A 25,777-nucleotide genomic window follows, 5' to 3' on the forward strand; every position below is an offset into this window, starting at 1 on the left:
AAGAGGGAGCCGGAGATATAGAGAGGCGAGCTGGTCAAAAACATTGCACGAAGTCCCCTGGGTTAGGGCTTTAGCTCGAGTGGGAGCAAGGGAAGGTAAAATACCACGTCCTGAGCTTGGCTCATCGCGTCGCCAGGCGAGAAGAAGGAACGAATGGGAATCGGGCAATTCCTACTTAAACCTACTCATTACGATCATACCTTTGCAATAATATATGACTTCAGGAGCCTTGCAATAAACAGCAGTCCAAATCTCTGTTCGACAAACCGACGAGTACACAACAATAACTACAATCGAAACTTCGAGATGGCTCGAGTGGGCGCAGCCATCTTCCTGGGGGTCGCTTGTTATGATCCCGCAAGTTCTCGAATGATCTCGCGTGCTCTCGTGCGGATATGGCTACGAATGGCTGCGAAAGCCTTGAAATCCAAGAAATCAGGAATTCCAAGAATATTTAGTGGTCTACTTAGTGCACACAGACTTTAGTGTCCGCGTAGTTTCTTGACTTTTACAGTGCAATAAGGGCACAATATAGCTCAGAAGAAAGCGGACGCAGCCCAACATCGCGGCATTGAAATTCATTTTTGTTGCTTTTCGTCAGCCTAAAGCAGACGACGCGAGACCTTTCGGGAGCTTTCTTAACCCTGGCGACCAATCCCAGAACAGCTCCCGTGACGTCATCAAACCGCTTTGCTTCGATTGGCTAGCGCTCCTCGCGAAATTTCTTGGCATTTCTAGAAAAGCGCACGAATTGTATAAACGCCACGCCGCGCAGCCGTTTGCGGGGACTTTATGCTAAACACCAAGAACGGGGATATAATACACAATGTCGGAAGGGGAAAACACTGCTTGAATCCATATCATCCAATGGGCTCTCTCAACTAACAGATGCGGCGACACCCACGCGCATGGGGAACAGCGTCTGTAAAGACACCACGACGGATATTACACTAAGTCACAGATGTGGCCCTGTTGAATGGTGCAACACAGGAAAAAACTATGGTAGCGTCCAACGGTCATAGAAATTCGGCTCAAACTTCATCTTCGGGACTCCCTGTCACTAGTCAAAATAATAGATTGTGATAAATTTAGGTCCATCAGGGAGGCTGCGGGGAATAAGTCTTGGCCTTCTTTGACTGAGTGGCAAAAAGAATTTAATCGGCATATAAAGGAGGCCACGAAAGAACAGGCGACGAATATCCAAGTCCTAAAATTAGACACCAACCTCTTAAATCTTATTAAATCCAAGAGGAACTTGGAGGGAAAGTGAACAACTCAAAAATGGAAAAGAAATCACAGAAGGGGGATTGCTAAGCTTGTGGGGCTTAAATTGGGAGATAAATACGTTCTCCCCGCTTAACCGCGGCTGACACAGTTCAAAGCCGCGCTGACCCCACCCCGTGGTCGCGTACGCTACAGAGCGCACGGCGACCACGGCGGGCCTTGCTCTGCGGAACAAAGGAACGACACCCTGGCTGACACAAACAAGCCATTTATTGCTATAACAACAATAACGCCAGCTAGCAACAACATACACTGAGGAATCGAGGATGTCCGACTCACCACCACGGTTACGAGCGAACGTTCGACCACGGTAGGGCAGGGGGAAAAACTCCGAGAGCAGACGGGACGAGCTGAGGAGAACATGTTTCCACACGAGGTCGCCGCCGGCGAAGAGCGGAGCGGCTCGTGAAACGTCCGCGAGCTTCCCGGTCTCAAGGAGAATAGAGCCCGTCGCTCCCCGCGAGCGCGCGGCAAAACGCCATCCGTGGCGCTGGTGTCGCTGCGACGCGAGCGCACACCCCTGTTAGTTAAAGTAACCAAACTAAGAAGAGTGCGTTTCGGGGGAGCTAACTACAGGGAAGTAGTGCGTTGAGGGAAAGCGAACGCAGGGGACGAAGGCGTCCCCACAAGCTCAATAAGGAAATGGAGCAGTATGCAGTCAATCTGTCCGAAAGGAGCTTGGCCGAAATGTGTGATGAAATGAGCTTAACATGAACCTTCCCAAGACCTGGGCTATGCTCCGCTACCTCATCGATCCGAATCACACCTAGAGACGGACCAGACTAGACCAGATTAAGATCAAGCATAAGTCCAAAGGAGGAAACGGGGAGATTCTGGATACAATCAGGACAACATATACATGTCAGGATTCCGGCCCTCCTCTACCTAGCTATACTGGGCCCGAGAATGAGGCCACAGATGCTCCAATTGAAATGGCGGAAATTAGGGGGGCCCTGCAGGATCTCAAAAAGAGATCTGCTCCAGAACCAGACAATATCACAAACACCGTGCTTAAAAATATTGATGAAGACTCCTTGCAATTCCTTTGCGAACTAATGAATAAAATTTGGGAAGGGGCTGAAATTCCACAGGAGTGGAAAATCTCAAAATTGGTCCTTATTCCTAAACCGCGCAAGAAACTTGAACTATCCAACATGAGGCCCATATCTCTCGCCTCTTGTCTGGGTAAGCTCATGGAAAAAGTGGTACAACTGAGAATCTCTAGACATATGGAAACCAAGGAACTCTGGACAGTGGAGATGGGAGGGTGCAGGCCAGGATTAAGCGTCCAGGATGCCATGCTCAGATTAAAGCACGACATCCTGGATGCTCCCGAGGACGACAAATCATATAGAGCAATCCTGGGACTTTATCTCACTAAGGCTTTTGATAATTTTGAGCACAGAGCGGTTCTCGAAGGCCTCAACTCGGCTGGAGTGGGAAGCAAGTGCTTCAACTATGTCAAAGATTTCCTCACCCTCAGGAAAACTGAAGTTACCTTCGTGAGACTCAGTTCTGAGCCCATCAGTACCGGGGGCAGAGAGACGCCCCAGGAATCTGTCCCCTCCCCCGTTCTTTTCAATTTTGCAATGAAAGATCTCTCGTCCCAGCTGAATACAACAGAAGGCATCAAACATAGTATCTATGCAGATGACATCACAATTTGGACCGAAGGAGGCTCCAGCGCCGATATTTCGAATAGACGGCAAGAAGCGGCGTCTATAGTTGAGAACTGCGCCCGAAATAGAGGGCTATATTGCTCTCCTCAGAAATCTGAACTGTTCTCCATGTGCAGCAAAGCACAGCTAACCCGAAAATTCCGCCAACTGCATCTACATAAACCAGTGGAGGTATACGTGGAAGGGATTACGGTACCAAGAGTCAGCACCATTAGGATTCGGCAGTATTTCCTACAGCAGAATGGGAAAAACACCATTATCCTTAAAAAGCTTCAGACGTATATCGACCAAGTAACGGGGATATTCAAGCGAATCTCCTTAAGGAGCAAAGGCCTCAGGGAGCATTGCCTAATAAGGCTCGTTCGTGCCTTCATAATCAGCAGGATACCTTATGCCACTCCCTTTCTCAATCTTCATCCTGCCGAAGCGAAGAAGTTAGACATAATGATCAGAACGTTATTCAAAAGGGCTTTAGGCAACCCCCCCCCAACTCCTCGACAGAGAAGCTTCTAGCTATGTGAATGCATAATGCCTGGGAAGAGATTACCAAAGCTGCCAGGGAGATGTAGATCTGGCGGCTCAACTCCAATGTAACTGGCCGAAAAATACTACAAAAACTACGGCTTCCGCCAGGAGTACCACCTTATGTCGCTGAACCCCTGGAGCTTGAAACACGGAAAGTATTTAAAATTGCACCGATTCCTAAGAATATGCACCCTATCGATGACAGGGAACGAAGGGGCCATAGAGCAAAATTTATTTAAAGTAAACTAATGAAAGACCCTCCTCAGGATTTAGCCTATTGCGATGCTGCCTGCGCATTCGAAGGGGCCGCAGTCATAGCTGTGGTAGATAGGAACCACTCCCAGAAGGTAATTGCATCCATTAATACGCGTAACGCTTTAATAGCTGAAGAGGCTGCGATAGCGCAAGCATGTACAGGTATCGGGCCAAAACTATTCTCTCAGATAATAAGGCGGCTATTAGGAACTTCGGCAAAGGCCTAATTTCCAGGCAGGCGGCCAGCCTACTGAGGAAGCACCCGTTAAACCGGGAGGTTTCAGTCATCTGGGTTCCAGCTCAAGAGGGTCTACCAGGCAATGAGGCTGCCCATCACCTCGCTCGATATATATATACCCGAGCTGCGGCGTAGAAACCCCGCTACCCCGAGACAAAGACCCCTCATCACCTACAAGGAGCTCTCTGAGACTCCCAGACTAGGCCGAAGGATCTACCCATCACCAGATAGGTCCCTAACACTCTCAGAATTTAGGGCTTGGCGAAAACTTCAGGCCAACCGCTTCTTCCCTTATGTAACTCTGCATAATGAGCTTACAGGCGACCCGGACGCTTGAAATCTCTGCAACGTACCTCTGAGTCAAAATCATCTAATCTTGCAATGCCCCGAATCTCCGGGAGAGAGAGAGAGAGAGACTCTTTAATGAAGAGCAGAGAATTTAGCCGGCGCTTAAAAATCGCTGGCATGCTACTCTGCGTAGGGAGGGGAATTTGGGAGATAAAGACAGAAGGAGAGCAGAGTGGAAGAGGTAAAAAAAAACGAAGATAAAATGCGGCCATGAAATGGGTACTAAGATTCAATGGCGAGAATTGATGTAACCTATGGAGTGATGGAGTGCATAGTCCGTCAAATGGGATGACGAAGTTCACTGCGTGAAGAATGCATGAAGGTGACGTGCAAGTGAGTTTAAAGCTTATCAAGATGTCCAATGTCTTTTAAATATGTGAATAGAAAAGTCATTGAAAGTCTCTGTTGCCTAAGGCAGGCTAAGGGACCTAAAACTTTGTCCATTGTAAGGGGCACTGAGCAGAGCTTCTGCATGCAATGTTCATAGTACGCACGCTCGTTGGCATATGCAGGGCACTCAAGCAAGATATGCTCCACAGTTTCTATCGCGGCACAGTTGTCACAGTGCGGACTGTCCATTTGTCTAAAACGGTATCGTAAGCCGTTTGTATATGCAGCATTAAGACGAAGTCGATGATAAAGTGTTTCCAGATGTCGAGGAATTCTGGGTGAGAGTCTTGATCTAAGATGCGGGTCGATTGAGTGAAGAAATTGGTACTGATATGTCGGCAAACTCCAAAGCCGATACATTTCTTCGGAAGCAAAACTTTTGGCCACCTGGGACGCATCAGATTTCGTAAAAAAAGTTCTAATGTATCTCCGATGTTGGTGGCCCTTACGGGCCTCTTCATCTGCTTTTTCATTATCCTGAATGCCACAGTGAGCAGGTACCCACTGAAATGTTATGCAGTGGCCTGCGGCAATAGCTAAATGATGTAGATATCCGATGTCCAGGGAAACTGGCTGGTGATTCGTTTTCTTCAGCAGGTTGGCCAGGATCTGAAGAGATGCTTTCGAATCGGTGAAGATAACCCAACGGTCGGCGGTTCGGCGCAGGATGTAAGAAACAGCTTCCTTAATGCCGTGAAGCTCAGCTGTCGTAGAGGATGTCCTCCGCTGCAGCCGGTAAGAAAGGGCATGGCCTATTGAGGGCACATAAAGGCCACATGAAGAGGTTTCTTTAGTAGTTGAACCATCGGTGAAGATATGGGTGTGCTGCCTATATTCCTCCGTTAAGTAGGCGAGAGTAGTTTGGAGAAGAGCTGCCTGTGGCATGCGGCTCTTTGCATTCACACCTGGAACAAACTTCTTCACCTTTAGAGGAGAGAGTGTCCATGGAGGAAAGGTCAGAGGTAGTAGTTTCTGTGGCTGATTAATAGTAGGGATGGGCAGGAGCTGCACTGCCTGGCCAAAGCTAGAGTTGCTGTGAGTTAGGTGGACACGGTGCAGAAAGTGCTTCTTCCCTTGAAGAACATGGCGGAGATGGGTACGCATAGTTTCCTGGGCGGCAATCACCTCTAGTGGGAGACATCCTGCCTCCGCTACTGTTCCTGATGCAGAGGAACCCTTTGGGAGGCCAAGGCATATTCGCAGGCAGTTGTTCCGTGCGGCAACGAGAGACTTATTGCTTGATGTAGATAATCTTTGAAACACTGGTAGACAGTAGCGCAAGGTTCCTTCAACGTAGGCTTTTTCAAGCAGAAGCATTGATCGGCAGTTGCTACCCCACCTTGTTCCCGCCATGAACCTAAACACTTGCGATGCTGCAGTGATCCTCTCGCGGAGTTTTTTGATCTGAGGTGTCCATGACAGATTATAGTCGATTACAACACCCAGGAATAGCTGAGATTGTACATATGGTAGCGATCGTCCGCCTAGGAGCAGCGGATATCGGGTCATCGTTTTTCTTGTAAACGCCATTGCAACACTCTTTCCTGGCGAGAGACGAAGACCTCTGGAAGCCAGGTACATCGAAATGTGCAATAGCGCTCTCTGTAGACGTTGCTGGGTGATATAGCGCGAACGTGATGCGGTCCAGATGCAGATATCATCAGCATAAATTGTTATACGGACCTCTCGCGGAAGGTTTCTTCTTATGTGTATAAGGGCAATATTGAACAGGAGAGGGCTGAGCACCGCTCCCTGTGGTACGCCCTTCTCTACTGCGTGAAAGCGTGTTGGACCGTTTGGAGTGGTCATAAAAATTTGCCGTTCTTTCAAATAAGGCCCAATCCATTTGTATAGCTTTCCTCCAAGGCCAAGACTGGCAAAGGCGGCGAGTATTGCATGGTGAAAGACAGAGTCAAAGGCGGCCTTGATGTCTAGGAAAACGGCTGTCGGGATGTACCCAGCATGAAGGTACTCCTCAATTGATGAGACGAGGGAGATGATATTGTCAGTCGCAGACCTGTTTTGACGGAACCCGTTCATTTCTTGGGGGAACTCATTTCGGCTTTCTAGGAACCAAGTTATGCGTTTGCAGATCATGCGCTCCATGAGCTTACCTACGCAGCTCAGAAGGGCAATGGGCCGGAATGATGCGTAGCTTGTTGGCTGCTTACAGGGTTTCAAAACAGGCACAATTTTCGCCAGCTTCCATTCCGTGGGGACCTCACCAGTCATCCAGGAAGAATTGTAATACTCCAGGAGTCGAAGACGGGAGGTGTGGGGTAGCTTTGCAATGGCTTCATAGGTCACTTCATCATGACCCGGAGACGTGTGTCTATTTGTCTCCCCGATAGCTGTGGATAGTTCTTCCATTGTGAAAGGCAGGTCTAACGCTGGCACTGCCGCCTTTGGGATGCCTGATTGACCATTTGCGGAGAGTGTCGAATGCCCTGACCCTGCCGACAGTAGCCTGCAGTATTCTTCTGAGACTTCTTTTATAGATTTTTGTTCGTGAAGGGAGAGCGCAGCGAAGGGGTGGAGTTGTTGAGGTGGCGTGCGCATACCTCTAACTATCCGCCAAATATTGGTTACTGGTTGGCGCACATCCAGCGTAGAACAAAAGTCACGCCACTTTTGCCGACTGAGTTTATCCATATAGCGTCGAATGTGACGTTGTGCCCGTCGGCATGCACGTAGGTCATCGAGGCTTTTTGTGCGCAGAGCTTTCCTTTCAGCTCGCCGGCGTATAGCGCAGAGCCTTTGAAATGTGTCATCATTTGAAGGTAGGCTATCATTTTTAGTTGTAATTTGTGTACTCGCTCTCAGGCAATACGCCATTGTTGATGCTAATTCCTCATTGCGAGTTGCCGCAGTAATTCCTCTGCTTACAGCGCCCTTGTATGCGTCCCAGTCTATAGATTTTGTAAGGAATTTCTTTGGGTTCCTCTGCGCATGGAAAGCCGATATGAGGATTGGGTAATGGTCGCTTCCGCGTGTCTCCAAATCAGTGCACCAGCCAAAGTTGTGGGCGAATGAACTTGTGACAAATGTCAAGTCGATGCTGCTGGTAGTCGTCGGGCCTCGGAGGTAGGTGATGCTGCCATCATTTAATGGCTGAACCGAATGCTTGGAGAGAAGTTTTGCAAGCTTGGCACCTCGGGCACATGTATGTGAGCTGCCCCAAATTTCATTATGAGCATTGAAGTCCCCGCAAATAATATGCGGTCCTTGCTATCAAGTTATCAAGTCTCATAGCATCAAATGGCGTGCCTGGCTCAAGATATACTCCAATCAGAGTGTACTGTTGTCCGGCAATAACTGTGACAGCGCACACGTATTCATTGTCGCTGTGAGGCGGGACATCAACCGATGAGGCCGGGATATCCTTGCGAAAGCATATCAGCAATCTGCTGACGTTATCTGGTCGTTGTGAATGATGGACAAGGGCGTCCGCAGAATTTTTTGCAGGGGGGGGGCCCGTTGGTGCCCCGGGGGGGGGGGGGGTATGTTCGTAGCAGAAAGGCGCTATTTGCGGAGTAAATTTATTTATTTATATATAAATAAAAATTAAACAAAATGCACACATGAAAGAAAAATTACAAACAGCAAATTAAAGCGCGGCTAGGAGAGGTACATTGGAGTTTATCAACGAAGAAACAACTAAAATTAATAAAAATGCAAAAAGATGCTATATCACTTCGTGGAGAAGAGTGCTCAGTCTTGCTGCATACGGGTTCTCGACTCACCCGGATTGATGACCAGCACACAGCACAATATGTTCACAAACACGCAACTACAGCCACTCAGTCAGTCTTCCTTGAACAGCAACTGTAGGCGCCTCGGATTTTTCTGGGCGAATTGCGTAATTACACGTGTGATAAATTCACTTCTGTGCTTCATTACACGCTCTCGGTGCACACTCATCATACACATTGATTGGAAAATACACCTCGCTCCATCTTGCTTGCGCATCCGCACAGTCGAGCAACCGCACACGCACTGCTCTCCGCTCGTCGTTTTCTCGTCCGCTGTCTTGGTTGTTCTCAGCTTCGCTGACAACCGGCCACTAAAAACACCCAAGCACAAACTCAGAGGCGCGCACACGTGCAAGGGCTTACTTGCCGCAGTATCCCCGAATGCGCACTTTGGGGGTGAAAGGAACGCAGCGCAACTTCCGAGGGGAAGGGACACTCACACTCGCCACTCCAGTCGGAAAATTTGTTTTTGTGTTTTTATGGGGTTCAGAGCCCCAAAACGACTCAGGCTATGAGGGATGGAGTAGTACAGAGTTCCGGGTAATGTCGACCACCTGGGTCTCTTTACCATGCACTGACACGCACAGTACATGGGCGCTGTTGTGATTTGAGGCCCAGCCAGAGGTGACAGGCGAGCCAGGCAGGCGCCATCGGGCTGCGTTGACCAAAGGCGCTGGTTTTCGCAGAAGACGCAAAGAACGCTGGTGTGGGGGCGCCTCGGGAGACTGCGTCGCCGTGAACAAAAGCAGCTAATCCCCTTTGCCGGAGATTCTGAAAGCGGCGCTTCTACCGAACTGCGCTACCCGTGGATCGGGGAGACAGCGAGCGGCGGCGGCGCCAACTCATCGCCCGCTTGCTCCTGAGCAGCCCGACAAAGCGGGGGTGGACACGGCTGATTTTACCTTCCCTCCTTAAGAATTCATCGGTGACCGGCGTAACGATAGGCGAAAACAAGATGCCCCGTGCACTGTCTGCCGCCGTGTCGCTATCTCTCTAGAGATCAAAGAAACAGACACCCATCTCAAGGCGGCTCGAAGCACATGCTCGCCGGTGCCGCTGTATGTCTGGAACAGGTCGCCCTTCAGTAGAGCTAACGATGGCGTGGTTTGAAAACGGCGGAACGACGCACGCCCGGACGCGGCATTTCGCAGATGTGACCATGCGGGGCTGCTTTTACCCTTTTGACTGAGCGCACCACCGCCCCTGGCGTGCGGCCATCACTCACGGTTCGAGTGAGTGATTTTCCAGGGGGGTGCAGCCGCCCCCCCCTTGCCCCCCCCCCCCCCCTCCGGACGCCCATGATGATGGAAATAGTATCCGTGGAGTCGGAAAGTTTCCTCGACGCGTGATTCACAGATTACTATGAAGGGGAAGCGGTACGCTCGCACGAGCTGTCGGAAATCTGAGAGTTTAGAGCGTAGCCCGCGAGCGTTCCACTGGAAAATGGTGCATGTACGAAAGATGTTGTGGATTGTCAGCTGCGGCGAAGTTCTCGCTGTGGAAGCCATGATTACTGAAGTGTGGTATTACGCCCCTGCGGAGCGTAGGAGAGCGACACCAACGGCTCCATTGCAAGGACAGCTTCTACTTCTGGGAGTCCTCCTGACGAGGGGTTTGCACGGATAAGAGCCTTGATGGCTGCAAACAGCATCGGAATGAGTAGGCTTGTGATATCTTGTTCAGAGTTTCCGGTTTGCTGCTTGTCGCTGATCTTCCTGTCATGTTGTGGCGCCTTAGGCTCAGAGCGAGCGACGCTGTTTGTCGGGTCTTGTGCAGTGCGCTGCAGCAGCTTTGATGAAGGAGAAGAACCAACGGACTTCCCACGCTTTTTTTTTACTGCATCAGCGTAGGTCTTGTCAGGTGCTTTCCCACGCTGTGTTGACTGATTCTCGGAAAGAGCTGCCGTAGTCGTGAAAACCACGTCGGGGTTAGGTGGTGGTTCATGGCGCTTAGGGGGTTTCCCTTGTGTTTGCTCTGCCGTGCGAGCAACTGTGGCTGCTTTCTTTTTATAACACCCTCCGTAGGAAGCAGGGTGAGGGCCACCGCAGTTATCGCATTTAGGTTGTGCTCTCGAAGTGCATTCTTTGTGCGAGTGGGGGCCAGCACACACTTTGCAGCGCGCGGGGCCGTTACAATGTCTTGATATGTGGCCATGCCTCTGACATTTATAGCACTGAGTTGCTGCTCTGAGTTTTGCTCCGGGAGCAAAACAGACTGATCCCTTTGATCAAGTTGCCTGGGATTCCTACATTCGCAGCCCAAATGCGGATGTACAGAAGATTGTCCTACGCCTGGCGGAGGAGGCTTACTCCAAGACCTTCTCTGCGGTCACGGCGCAAGAGGGCCGCCAGGGGGGAGACCCTCCCTCTGGCTGAGCCCCTGCCCCGAGGCCCATGTAGGTGTGAATAAAGTCGTCTCTCTCTCTCTGGCAGATTTCACTGACTGAATCAAGCGAACGAGTGTTTTGAATGGAACGCAATTTTCACAACACATTCACCATGTCTGGCCGAACAATGGCAGATGTGCCGGCAGTAAGCGTCGACCTGGGCACCACGTACTATTAAGATCGACGTCAGCGGGTCTCGTTTGGAACCAGCCAGCACACCTGTTTCTACTACATATGGCTGCCAGCAACTTCAGTGTGATTACTTTCGGGCATCCCGCCATGGACCGCCCGGAGAGGACCCAGTGACAGCTGATTCTAATTACGGAGTTTGGCCGGTCGGAGTGCAGGACTAAAACGAAGGGGCTGAGTTTAAGCAAAACCAGACCCCCTTTCCGAAGCGCCTGCACGTGTCGAACGCCGCCGCCGCCGCCGCGGGGAGGACGTTATCTTCCCCAAGAGCCGTGACCGTGCCGGGGAACAAAGGCCTTCGTTTCCTGTGGCTCTTTAGGCGTGCCAAGCACCGCGACGAGCTCGTGGGCATCGTTCGAACATCTCCAAGGACGAGGGACCACTTTGCGGCCTTTTCGTGACATCGCGTTCCGGCCCCGAGCGGCGGGTGTCATTTGATGAACAATAGATGTCGGTGACCCGCGGGCTGGCCGGAAACCACCACCTACCGCAGTCGACGCTGCTTCGACGGAAACCTTCTTTCCCACAGACTCAACATGTGACGGGGCCGTGACCCTAAGTGCGGTGGTGTGTTTGTGCGCACAAGTTTGTGTTGTTTGTGATCTGGGCCCCTCCCACCCAGGCGTGGGCGTCCTCAACCTAGGGAATTTAGGGAAGGAGAACAGTGTAAAAGTCGACAACGAATGCGTCAAGACAGCCTCACTTGAGCCTCACTTGAACTTCACTTCAATCTCACTTCTAACCATGATGTAAAAATGCCAATAAACCCTCTTGTAATCTTCCTCCCATCACCCAACCTCTTCGCTCAGCGGCACTCCTGTCCTGGTGGTGGTGGGATCGGGCGTCAGCTTCACCATGGTTCCGTCAAGCAGCGAGTAGCAGCAGCAGCGAGCTAGCAACGACCCCGAACCGACCCAATCTGTCGACAGTACTCTTGCGTTGGTGTCTTCCAGCACGGCCGCGTCGAGATCATCGCCAACGACCAGGGCAACCGGACGACGCCGAGCTACGTGGCATTTACAGACACAGAGCGGCTGATCGGCGATGCAGCGAAGGCAAAGGCGGCCATGAACCCGAACACCACAGTGTTCGAAGCCAAAAGGCGGATCGGACGCCGCTATGACGACCATAAGATCCAGGACGACCTGCGGCACTGGCCCTTCAAGGTGGAGAATGACGGAGGCAAACCCTAGATCAGCGTCAAGTTCAAGGGCGAGAGGAAACGTTTCAACCCGGAAGAGATCAGCGCCATGCTTCTGAGCAAGATGAAGGAGACGGCAGAGGCTTACCTGAGGAAAAAGGTAAGCGACGCCGTCATCACGGTGCCAGCCTACTTCAACGACTCACAGAGGCAGGCCACCAGGGACGCCGGAGCCATCGCCGACCTCAACGTGTTGCGCATCATCAACGAGCCGAATGCCGCAGCTCTCGCCTACGGGCTGGACAAGAACCTGCGCGGCGAGAAGAACGTCCTCATCTTCGACCTGGGAGGCGGCACCTTCGACGTCTCCGTGCTGACCATCGACGAAGGCTCCATGTTCAAAGTGCGCTCAACGGCCGGAGACACCCACTTGGGAGGCGAGGACCTCGACTACTGAATGGTAGAGCACTTTTTGCAGGAGTTTAAGCGCAAGCACCGCAAGGACCTGCGGGTGTAACCGAGGGCGGTGAGGAGACTGCGTACGCCTGCGAGCGCGCCAAGCGAACCCTGTGCAGCTCGGCCGAGGCGAGCATCGAGATCGATGCCCTATTCGAAGGCATCGACTTTTGCAGCAAGATTACCCGCGCCCGCTTTGAGGAGTTCTGCATGTACCTGTTCCGCAGCACCCTCGAGCCCGTGGAGCGCGCCCTGCGCGATGCCAAGATGGACAAGTCCCAGATCCACGACGTGGTGTTCGTGGGCGGCTCAACGCGCATCCCCAAGGTGCAGAAGCTGCTGCGAGACTTTTTCAACGGCAAGGAGCTGTCCATGGGCATCAACCCGGACGAGGCCGTGGCCTACGGAGCCGCGACGTGCTGCTGGTGGACGTGGCGCCGCTGCCGCTGGGCATCGAGACTGCGGGCGGAGTGATGACGCGCACCGTGGAGCGCAGCTCGCGTATCCCTTGCAAGACATCGCAGACGTTCACCACTTACACGGACAACCAGCCCGCGGTCACCATCCAGGTGTACGAAGGAGAGCGCGCCCTGACCAAGGACAACCACCTGCTGGGCACGTTCAACCTCAACGGCATCCCACCGGAGCCCCGCGGCATGCCCCAGATCGAGGTGACCTTCGACCTGGATGCCAACGGCATCCTGCAGGTGTCGGCCAGGGACAAGACTACGGGCAAGCAGGAGAGCATCCGCGTCACCAACAACAAGGGCCGCCTCTCCAAGGAGGACATCGAGCGCATGCTCGCCGAGGCCGAGAGGTTCATGCAGGAGGACGACGCACATCGCGAGAGGGTGCCCGCTCGTAACTCCCTCGAATCATACGTCTACGGGGTCAAGCAGGCCGCCGAATAGGCTGGGGACAGGCTTACTTCCTCCGACAGCGAGTCCGTGCTGTCCAAGTGCCGGGAGACCGTCCCTGGATCGACGCCAACAGCCTTGCCGTGAAGAAGGAGTACACCACCCGCTCAAGGAGCTGCAGCAGGCATGCATGCCTGTCATGAGCAAGCTTTACCAGCAGCAGCAGGGACCCAAGCACGCGTAGGCAGCTGCACACCATTCGGGACCCACGGTGAAGAAGTGGACTGAGCCGCAGACTCTGATAGCAAGCTTCGCTGATTCGCCCTTCATATTAATTTATTGCCCATACCCACATAGTCAGGTAAACTATTTTTTCTACTCTAGCGGTTGTTTACTGAGACGCTGCATTAGAGGGACGCTTTTTATTAAACCTGTCTTGTGCGCAACTGGTTTGGCAATGGGTGGCAAGTTCACCTTGACGCCAAACTTTTGAAATGCGTTGCGTGCTGGGTGCAGCAGCAGACTTCGTGGCACTAGCGCACGCCAGGAGCAAAGGAACAGCGAGATGCTGCGTGCTTTCTCATGTGTAACATTCTTCTCTTACTTAATTTCATCATATTGGTAAGTACAAGTCATATTGGGCCGGTCTACTCTTTCTCATCTGGCTGCAAGCTACACCTCAGCAATCGGCGTTCAAGAGTTATAAAGGGGGAGTAATTTACTCACTATAATGTGAGAAGCTGGAAAAATATATATGTTTTAGTGAGGGTTGGCAGTGACTTGTCACGAGAAAAATTAATTGTGCTTTTCTGCTGGTGACCGTAGAGCCCGTGGGATTGCTTGCGGTGACTAAAGGTAAACTGAAATCGGCTAATGATTGCAGGCTAAAAGCAGCACTTCTTACACACATTTCACTGCGGAACAGCAGTTACAGCAACAACACCGGCATACACAGGCTAAGTGGCGGCCATGATGTCAGGCAGAGCTGCTTAACGCAAAGACGCAAGTGTGACAAGAGCGGAACATCTTCCAAGATGATAACGTACTCAAAGCCAGAAGAACCCATCATTTGGTTCACTGCATTGAACACATATACGGCATTTGGGAAGCATTTGCGGAGGTTTTTCTCAGAGCCCATAATTAGTGACACTAGTCATCACATACTCTGGTTACTGGTAGCAAAGATATTTTTGTCACACATATTTCAAGCCAGACAAGGGGATGAACTGCTGGGTGTGATTGCTGTTAAGGACTTTGTCGACAGCACTGTCAATCTGATAGTGCGTAACTGCGTGCTTGGTCTTCCACATTCTGTCAGTAGATATATGAAAAGTCATTCATGAAAGAAATTTTACCACCTGGTAGTAAATGACTGCTTGCCCCACATAACTGATTGACGTTTCTGCCCCATAGGTGAGTACCAGTAAGATACAGTTCTTGTATGCTTTTCTCTTGAGGGATATTGGTCAATTCATATTCATGATTTGAGAGAACCTGCCAAATGCACTTCACCCCATCCTTATTCTTCTAGTTATTTCACTATCCTATTCAGTTCATGTTAAATTCACAAACATAAGAATGGCAAGCAAGAAATTGAAGCTGCTCACCAGCCAGCCGCGCAGAGCAACTTGAAAAGTAACGCTGAAAGAAAACTCAGCTCCAGGTCAACGACGGCCGTTTCTGCGGAACGTAAATATGCTGGCCACTGTCACGTGTTAGCTGCGCCGTTCGTTCTCTGTTCCCCCGAGTTCCGAGGCTGTTCATTGGTTTCCCGCATGGTGCACGTGACTCGAAGTACGAGGTGCGCTGGCGATATCACAGAAAGGCCAAACTCTGGCTTCGAAGCCGCTCGGTCCCAAGCGATCTCGGCAGTCTGACAAGGACGGGATGGCGAGGCCGCCGTCCTGATTATCTGATATAATAAAGTTTTTCTAAGCCTAAGCCTAAGCCTAAACTCTTCCACTTTGCTTCTTATTATTCACAGACGCCATCTATGAAGGATAGGAACAAATAAAATTTATTTTGCCTTTCTTGGACGACATCTATGAACGATAGGAACAAATAAAATTTGTACTGCCTTTTCTTGAACGCCATCTATTAACAATAGGAACAAAGAAAATTTATTTTGCCTTTTCTTGGACGCCATCTATGAACGATAGGAACAAATAACATTTATTCTGCCTTTTCTTGTATGACATCTATGAACGACAGGAACAAAGAAAATTTATTTGCCTTTTTTTGGACGCCATCTATGAATGATAGGAACAAAAAAATTTATACTGCCTTTTCTGGATGTCATCTATGAACGATAGGAACAAATAACATTTATTCTGCCTTTTCTCGGATGCTATCTATGAACGATAGGAACAAATAAAATTTACTTTCCCTTTTCTTGGAGGCCATATATGAACGATAGGAATGAAATTAATTTTGGCTTCTCTTGGACCCATCTATGAATGACAGGAACAAATAAAATTTATTCTTTTTCTTGATCGCCATTTATGAACGATAGGAACAAAATTTACTGTGCCTTTTCTTGATCGCCATCTATGAACGATAGGAACAAATAAAATTTATTTTTCCTTTTCTTGGCTCCCATTGGTTTCTTAAAAATCACAAATTAAAACTTTGTCATTTAATTCGCCAATATTTATTCAGGCCGTCATAACTATTTCGTTAAATTCTGTGCCTCACCTGCTGTCATTTAAACTAACGTTACCAATTTGTCATAGACCTTGCACTAATCTTGAATCAGCTTTTCATTCACCCAAACTTTTATCACAACAAAAAAAGTTTGCATTTTAAAGGTATACGCTGATGTGCAATTAACTTCACGGCGACTCAAGACAATTACTCAATTTGTATATAGTATTTAGTTAAGCCCAGTTGGCCTTTGGGATGGCCCCAGTGCCATATGCCTACCGCCTTGTGAATGTAGTCAGCATTTACATGGGAGCACATGCTTGGGCCGAGAACAGCTGCATCCAGCAACAGGCTGCATTTTACAGCTAAAACAAAACAGCAACATGCCCACTTAACTTCATTCACAGCTTTCTTACATCTCTCCAAGAATCCAGAGTTGCGATATTTATTTGCACCAGTACTTTGGCACATAAACAGGAAATATCTATAGAGTCGGTTGACACACCAAGCGACTAGCAATCAGCTACAGACAGAACTTTCTACAATTAGCTTTGCCTTTTCCATGAGCTGGTGTCTTGGTTATGTTTTAGGAACTTGATTCTTGCTTTCAGCAGCTGAAATACAGAAACACAAAGTAGCATGTCTTCCTATAAACATTTATTCATGAAAACAAATATGAAGTCAGCTCCTCCAAACAAAGGAACCATATCTAAGAGAAGACACTATGGCAATCTCTCGTTGACGCATATAAAGTGTAAACATGCCCTGCTGAAGTCGATGACAAGAGCCTACAATCGATCTGTTTCCGAGCCACATCAAACAAGGCAACACACAGCATCAACAGTACACTGAGCGGAAAACCGTTTATGAACGCAATTTTTTTAATAGAATGCAAGATTTCAATACAACAGTAAATATATCCGCAGATCACCCGACGACAGCCTTGCATTTTTTTTCTCTTAATGTTCTTGCTATGATCAAAAGCTCTCCCCATGGGTTTTCTATGGCAGCCTTAACTGTTCGATGCGATCGATGGAAACACTTTAAAAGAAAGATTTTGTTAGATATCCGAAGAATGGACCGTTACGTTCAATATTTCCGTAGCAGCATCTTACAATTTCCCGATTTTCAAAATTTCTGCCTGAGAAAGTTAGACATGAGAACAGTGACAAAATACACAAGGGTTGATACAAATGCATTGCTTACAAACCTTGATTATTGCAGAATATTGCATGTTACGAGAGTAAATTTTCAATTAAAACTCCGTTTCCCATTTTAGGCCATTTTTAAATATTTATTGAAAATCGCAGCACTCCCTTTTCCTTCTTGTTTGGTTGTTTTGAGTGCTGTCGGTCAAATAGAAAACCGGCACAACCAGACTTTACGATCCGGAAATATGCTGCAGTAACCTTTGTAGCACCCGTGCTTTCCCATAAAGCTACTATATGTCAAAATTACACCTCCATCACACAAAATTATTGTCCTTTTTATAGAAAAACACTACTTAATATCAATTTCCATACGTGCTACCACGTTAAAAAATGAACATAGCTAGTGAATGACAGCTGCGACAATTAAAGCTGGATCAATTTAGAGAAATGTTCTTAAATTAAATATTTCAGTGCCCTCACACAAATCTCTAGCTTTTCGGACCCAGGCAGGGATAGGGGAATGCTAATATCTATTAATCATTTTTTTTGTCGATCAGAGCAGGAAAAAAAATTTTTCTCTTCAAATTGAAGATAATTGTTTTATGTTATTTATGTTATAATTATTTATGTTAATACTTAAGGTTGAAGGTTTATTTCCGCAACTGGGTGTTGCGGGGACAGCCAGGGAAAAAGCTGTATAGACAGCTTGAGAGGTCCTGGCTTCCTCTTACAGTGCAGCATTGCCGGCGGCGGAATAGGACATCAAACAAAATGTAAGTAAAATACGTTCGGTACAGAGAATGAGACATGTACGTTCAATACGCACTACATTGTGCTTTTAAAAGAAAAAAGAACTACATTAGCTCAAAGAGCCTATAAAGGCAAACACAGGGGGGAGAAAATAAATGACAGCAAAATTGACAGGTGCACTCAAAGTGGTAATACGAAGAAAAAAAACATGAACATTTGGGGCCATTCTTTCAGAGAAATATTGGATACATCATGATTCTTGTGGCATTACAACTGGTTCAGAAGTGTCAGTAAGGTATGCTGCAACATTTGTTTGCCATAGTTTGTGCGGCATTTCTTAACATTGCAAGGCTCTGCTGCGCGGGTATCATGCACAGTTCTGCTTTGCTCTAGCCCCGCTAGTGAAAGTAAGGAGTCATCATTTATCATTATGGCGAGTTTATATTTTTAGCACAGCCTATAGTTATACAAGGACTTCATTGGTATGACGTTGTGTCGATGGAAAACGCACGCAGTGTGGAAGAAATGCGGCACTTTACATGCAATGCGTATAATACGTATTTGTAACACTGCGAGTTTGTTAATATTAAGGCGGAAGCCTTTAATGCCTCATCGTTGTAAGCAGGAGCTGTCGACAGAAATGTCACGCTTTTCAGTTGGTCGAAACGGTCGAAACAAAATTTACAGTGAACAATCGCGTAGCAGAATGCAGCACTCAGGCTTTCGCCTTTCACCACTTTAGCCGCTAAAGTTCCTTGTAGTTTTTTTCAGCTGTTGTTGTTGCCCACACCCTACATCCGTAGTTAGCTATAGACGAGAACAGTGAGTGGTAAAGTAACATGTTGACTGACGTAGGAAAGTTAAAGCAATTGCGGCGCATGATACCAACTGTTCTGGAAAGTTTCTGAACTACGTAATTAATATGGTCATTTCATGACATATCTGCTGCAAAGTAAACGCCCAGAGTTTTCACAGACTGCACAAACTCTATTCTGGTATCGTTTAATTCAATTAGAGGTAGTTCAAAGTGTTTGTGACGTGGGTGAAACATGATGTTGTAGGTACGAATTGCGCGCAAAAGACACACACAGGAAAACACACGAGAGAGACTGAAAGAGCGCAAACTATCAACTGGTGTTTATTAGCACCGCACCGCGAGCGCAGAAAGGGCTTCTTCCCTATGACTCTGCCCATTCGAAGATAGTCAAGAGAGCTATTGTTAGCTCGTGCCTGGGATCTTCTCTGACGAAGTCATGCCCGCATGCAATGCACACTAGCTTCCATAATCAGATAAAAAGGCTGCTTTCAGCCGGCTTCCCCTGCGAGGTCATCTCAGCTGTGGCCGAGAACCTTCTTCGGAAGGTAAAAAAAGGAAACCGCGCCAACAACGAGGAGCGATTACCACGAAGAAAGACTACGGTCGTCCCGTATATACACAAGGTGGCCCACAACATAAAAAAGTGGCGAATAGGCATGGCGTCCCTGTGGTGTTTTCGGCGCCACGCAAGCTCGCCGGGTTGTGCCCAAGGATCAGCGCGGAAGGCGCTCGACGAAGAGCATGCGAGATAAAGCATGCGGCACAATTTGTGAAATGCGCCACGGGCGTTGTGTATCTCATCCCGCTCAAGAGTGGTCGCGTGTATGTGGGCCAGACAGGACGCTGCGTGAATGAACGCGCAGGGGAGCATCAGCGTTCAATTAGGAACAAAGAAGGAGCTAATTTGCCTGCTCATTGCATTGCATGCAACGGTTGTGAGCCACTGCTAAAAAGTATCAGAATTCTGGGCAGGAGCAAGGACAAAGTTTCCCGTGAACTTCTAGAGGCATATCATATAAAGGCAAGAGGTGATAACTGTGTGAGTGACACATCCGTTTCACTGTACAACGCGGAAAGGAATTTTTTGGAGCGTTTCTGATGGTTTGTCGCGCAGGGTTTGATTTGCCTCCTTATCCTCTCCTTCCCCTCTTTGTAGGCACGTGTGCACACTGCCTATAAAGCCGCACTGAATCTAATAAACACCAGTTGATAGTTTGCGCTCTTTCAGTCTCTCTCGTGTGTTTTCCTGTGTGTGTCTTTTGTGCGCAATTCGTACCTACAACAGTATGCACCAACTCGCCCAACAAGAAGTTCTTCTTAACTACCTGTGAAACATGACTGCTGCGGTTTTACTAACGTTAATTCTTAAGTGATTATCAACTGTCCCAGTATTTATTGCTTTCAAGGTTTTATTAGCTCGATTTGCAAGATCAGCAGTTGAAGTACCCGAAAAAAAGACTAACTTAAAACAGCACTTAAAATTTTTAAGTGCTCCGAAAAACAAGTTGATGAGAGCACATCAAGCGAACAAAATGCGAATGACTTTACGGAACTATTCCGTAAACAATGTCATCAGTTTGAAATAGTAAAACAAACTCAGTATCTGAGAGGTTTTTATGACAGCTTTAACCACTCGATGCGAGCGACAGAAAAACTTTATAAGAGAGATTTTGCTACGAAACGGAAAAATGGACCATAGCCTTCAATATTTTCATAACAGTACCAAACACTATTTGTCCGAAATATTTGCGCAAGAGTGCTGGACATCGGACTACCAAGGTAGAGGAAAGGGCATGCAATGTCGAACTTTCCACCTAATAATGTGGCCGCCTAAATGTCTTTTTTTTTTTCAAAGAAAAATGTATACACCGCAAGTGCATTAGCACACCGCGGAGTGAATACTATAGGAAAAGAATGTTAGGCATGGTTTAAGCGCGGTTATACTGAAAGGTCGAGCAATAGCACTGGCATGGCTGGACGGTTCCGACTCCTTCCGTGGCCAATCGGAGCAGCATGGCTAGTTTTTCAATGCGCCATACGTTGAAGTCGCGTCAGATGACTTTAGAGTAGAACCACCTCGATGAAACTCATTTAAGGTGAAAAGTCAAGGTCAAAGGTCAGGAATGGAAGGACAAGCCACCATGGTGCATGTTTGGTAGACTACCACATACTACCGAGTTTTAACTTGGTTATTACAGTCCGAAACCGTTCCCAAATCTCGAAGTCAAATTTTGGCAATAGTCCGGGCCAAATTTGGAGCTCACCAAAATTGAGCGAAACAGTCATTTATGATTGGACGTCAATTTTCCACATTGGCCATGATAAGTTTTTGGATGACCCGGCGCAAATTTTTCGAAATGACCAGGCCCAGATCTGGAGGTGACCATCGTGTAGGGCACGGTCAAATATGGTTGGACATCACTTTTGGTACAAATCGGCCGAGGTCAAATTTCGGCGGTCGTCCGGGCCAAAGGCTGTTGCTAAGCGGCTTTGCAAGGTCACACTCAGGTCAAACATACGCACATCCCAGAGATAGATCTTGCATCAAGTACAGCTGTCGCTCTGAAACATCCATGGCCACATACTGTGGGCACACGCTGGATGTTTTGTTTCTTAGCTTAAATTCTATCTTTATCGCGAGAAGTACGTGCCCTTATCATTTTTTCGTTCGAGATAACCGCCGATCTTTGATCCCGATATTTCGTTACTGTCATTAGACTGAACGCTGTCGAGAGCAACCGGGATTCTTATCGTCGGCGTCCGCCGTTCACGCTGGCTGCTATCGTTGCCACCCAATTGTTTCTGCAGTTTGCGGCCGCAGGTTAGCCCAGTAAATTTTTCGGGCTTTCCGTCAGCCTTTTGTCAGCCATCAGTCTGTGCGGTAACCTAGCCACGTGCCAAAGCTCAATTCATTATTAAAATTTGTTCGTTTGCGGAGTTAAACGACCCAAAGCGACTCAAGCTGAGGGACTAAATTGATTCCTTGGCGATGTTTGCGTAGAGTTTGCAGACAAAAACCAAAACTATTCCTTGCATATCGACATCAAATATTCTTACGACCTTGTTAGCAAGATCGAAATAAGGGGAATAAACAGAAATTTAAAGTGATGTTGTTTGTGGTTATTCAACTGATCTCGAAAATAAGTCGTTTTTTACAGACATTAGCTTCTCAGTATAGGATCAGTGGCTAATTTCTTTCTTTGGTCTATGTCCTCAAGGCACGATGATAAAATTATAGGTACGTAATGCATTCATAAAGCGGCAGAAAGCCTATAGCGCGCAGTGTGCAGGTGTTGAAGAGCCAATGGATCTTTTAGGTCCCATAGGAGTATTTACATAGTATCTCCTTGTAATTCTGCTTGCTTCCTCCTCAGTGTTCACGTCGCAGAGATTTACTACCGCAATGGCTGCTTCTAAAGTTATCGACTTGCTTGGAAAATCAGGGCAAATATTCCTGAGCATTTCTAGGCCCGTATGTCGGTAATCTGGCACATCAAAAGAGCCAGCCGCCTTGTTTCCCTAAATCACTTCACACAGTCATCATTTAACTGATATGTGCAGATAAAAGATCAAGCATTGTGCCTGCAGAATTTCTATAACTTTCTTACATTGCACCTCAGAGCGCCTAGACACGATAGCATAATCGCAAACAGTTCATGCGGACAACGATTTTTGACTCAGTGGCAAAGACGACAGTGACAAACAGAAGGCTATACAGATATGGCAGAGCACCTCGAATATGTGCTGTTCTTTTTTTTCTAGCACACGTCTCCAGTTTTGGTAGAACCTGATACAAGCTACACCGGACAGTATAACAACAGGAACGATCCGGACGAATGCGTCTCTTGTCCTGTACATCCTGAGCCATTGATGATTGACGGTTAACAGCGCAGGCTGCGATGGAAAGGCCCTTACCTGTTCTCAGCCAGGAAGACGTTCAATCGGTGCTCGATTCGCTCACTGACGATAGCAACAGATCGCCCGCTTCACCCACGGTCTTCTCTTGCAACACATGCGGCGACCAGTTCACTACGCGACATCTTTTTGAAGAGCACTTTCAGAAAAAACATCCCCAGAGGAAAAGGTACCAGTGCAGCAAATGCGAGTACTCCAGCAATCACAGGTAAGCCCGACGTTTGACCACGCTATATGCTTCGCAATTGTTTTCGTAGCGGTCGACAGCAGTGGTAGCGTTAGACCGAAGCGAACATCGAGAAATGTTTGGCACCCATTGGTCACACAGATACCGCCGTCAGGATGCTTAACGCGAACGCTCGAGCGCGTGCCTTGCACTGACTAACTTTAGCGGCGGTGGGCGTCGGCCGCCGCGCCTAAGCAGGGCACGAGCTGACTGCAACCGCCGCAAACACACCGTGCAGCATTGTCTCGGACTCGGCGCCCTGTGCTCAGGGGCTATAATATCAGCGCCAGGACGCCCAATCGAGCGTTCTGTTAAGCGTGCTGACGGCGGTACATATGTAGACACCCTAAAAAGACTCATTTTCAATCATTTCGTTCCTCTAAGCATAGGAAGCTGGTTGGTTTGATTTATTAGGGTTTAACGCCCCGAAGAAACTCAGGCTATGAGAGATTCCGTAGTGAAGGGCTCCGGAAATTTCGACCACCTGGGGTTCTTTAACGTGCACTGACATCGCACAGCACACAGGCCTCTAGAATTTCGCCGTCATCGAAATTCAGCCGCCGCGGCATGCAATAAACTTTGTACTCCGGTCATTCAAGCAGGCAAATACGCAGTTAGAACAGGACGCATGTCGTCACCTTCCACGGCGGAGCAGCCATGCCTGCCGTCTTCCCTGAGAACGCAGAATTGCTTGCCATGGCGTTTATACGGCAGAAACGTAGGAGCACGGAAGCGGATTTTGTTCGATTCGGCGTGATGTAAATGGTGCAGTTCGTTACGGAAGCAGCGCCCTAAGGTTCAGCTGCTACACAGAATGGGACCACCAGCTTCGTTGCGCATAGAAGCTAATCGGCGCATTCTGCGACAAGAGCACAAATGTTTTCCTTTCCCGTTGCTATGAAGTCCTGCGTCAGGAAATGGAACTATGCTCGCGGCCTAGTTCTGACGTATCCAACAACCAACACATGCGTGAAGAACACAATGGGTCTGGCTTGTTTTGTCTTTATTTGTCTCAAATCTAATGCAAACAAAAAGATTTGAGTTTTAAACGCTCATCGAAGCTTCTCTATGCTGACTCATTGCAGTGCATGCTGTTGTCACCCACACTTCGCCACACTTTTACGCGGGAAGCTCCCAGACACCCTTAGTGCGTGTGGGGGTAGCGGTCTCGGACTCAAAGGAGATGCCCTCGACTCAGCGTGGCAAACTCAGCGGAGACCAGCTACCAAGTGACAAGAGGTTTTTGGGCGTTCGGTGCCCAGCTTTCGCTTGTCGCAAGCCAGAGAATGGGTCGGAGCCAAAGGTTCACAAACAAAACAAAGTTTATACAGCAAAGAGACGATACAGAGGATTTCACAATCACTGGTACAAACACATACAAAGTGATTAACAAAAGAATGCAACGCTTGCAAAGTTAAACTCGAGAGAGAATGCAATACAAAGGCAATATTGCGCCTAAAGTGCTCTAACACAAGAGAGAGAGGTAAAAAAACAAAACACAATTTGTTCACCAGGCACTGCGGCAGTCCGACGACCAGAGCTCCACGACGATGCCGTCCCGCAGACTGGCGAACGTTGCCTCGTTGGTCCGATGCTGGCCGAGTGGTGTTTTCCCCGGGAGTCGAACGGGCGCGCTTCTCCGAAGCTTAAACGGCGGTCCGGACTAATTGACAGCGGTCGACGCCTTCTTTTATACGCTCGCTCTCCCGTCTGTTTGTTGTACGCGCCAAAGTAGGCGCGCACATACACGCAGTATCTCCCGTGTAGTTTCCCTTCCTTTCTCTCGCCGGCCGCGCGTCCTCAATGGTTAAAGTCAGGAGTCGTTTCGCGAAGGTTCCAGCGTGTTCTAGCGTAGCGCCGCCGCCGACGTCCGAGTGCAGAGGAGGGGGGCGTGTCTTAGCGCACGCAAGGTTTCCCCCTCTTCCCCCAGTTAACGGTAGAAACGACTCGGATGTTCTAGAGAAATCTTCCGCATGGATGACTCATTCTCTCGGCGCACGCCGCGTCGGTGAGCGGTGGTGGAGGGGAGAGAGTGCACACGCACACAGGCTAGGCGCCCAGCGGGGGTTTCCTCCTCTCCCGTTCGTCTCGTGCCGGCGAGACGCGTCCGCGCGGCGCTGTTTTTCTTTGTTTGCTTCAAAAATGCGCCGAATTTTGTGACAGCTGTAGACTGCTAACGGCCGCATGTTCTTCTTTTATGACGCAATGGTTATTTCAATCTTCGTCCTCTGAGCCGGCATTGTCTTGCTTAGCGTGCCCTCCTTTTTTCATCTATTCTCAAACAGATCTATGGTCACCAGACACGAGCGGACCCACACGGGCGAGCGTCCCTTCGAGTGCGACGATTGCAGCAAGCGCTTCTCGCAACGTTCCGATCTCAAAGAACACCAGCGTGTCCACACGGGTGAGAAGCCGTACAAATGCCCCGAATGTGGACGGTGCTTCACCCAAAGTTCCAGCCTGAATCGTCACCGCTTTGATGTCCATCGCTTTGATGTCCTCACTGCCACCAGACGTTTTCGCACGTAGACGACTGCGAGAAGCACTACTTGACGCACCGCGAGCAAATACCCCAAGCCAGCTCTCATGCCGCTGCGCAAGAGGTTCAGGACGCGAGGTCAATCCCAGACGCATGACAGTGGTGAGAGCATCCGCCGCAATCCTCTTCTCAGGGCACAGTCTGGCATTTTTAACTTCAAAGATCTGAGACGCCATACACGAGCGCTTTCACCACGGTTAATCTTGAACGACAAGCAAAGATGACGCAGGTCTATG

General features: G+C 48.8%; 1 protein-coding gene and 1 pseudogene across 1 annotated transcript in view; both read left to right on the plus strand.

Moving 5' to 3' along the window:
• The window catches only part of LOC149328583 (uncharacterized), a 71,881-nt gene extending 46,350 nt beyond the window's left edge, over positions 1 to 25,531 (plus strand). Inside the window, exon 3 of the mRNA XM_089559030.1 lies at positions 25,310 to 25,531. Within this exon, the coding sequence (XP_089415156.1) occupies positions 25,310 to 25,531 (222 nt within the window). The remainder of the gene's footprint in view (positions 1 to 25,309) is intronic.
• Positions 7,644 to 13,744, plus strand: LOC149328585 (heat shock protein 68-like; annotated as a pseudogene).
• Positions 25,532 to 25,777: the final 246 nt, after the last annotated feature.

This window comes from Amblyomma mixtum, chromosome 9 (genome assembly GCF_055824585.1).
Source record: "Amblyomma mixtum isolate Tamu chromosome 9, ASM5582458v1, whole genome shotgun sequence".
NCBI lineage: Eukaryota > Metazoa > Arthropoda > Arachnida > Ixodida > Ixodidae > Amblyomma > Amblyomma mixtum.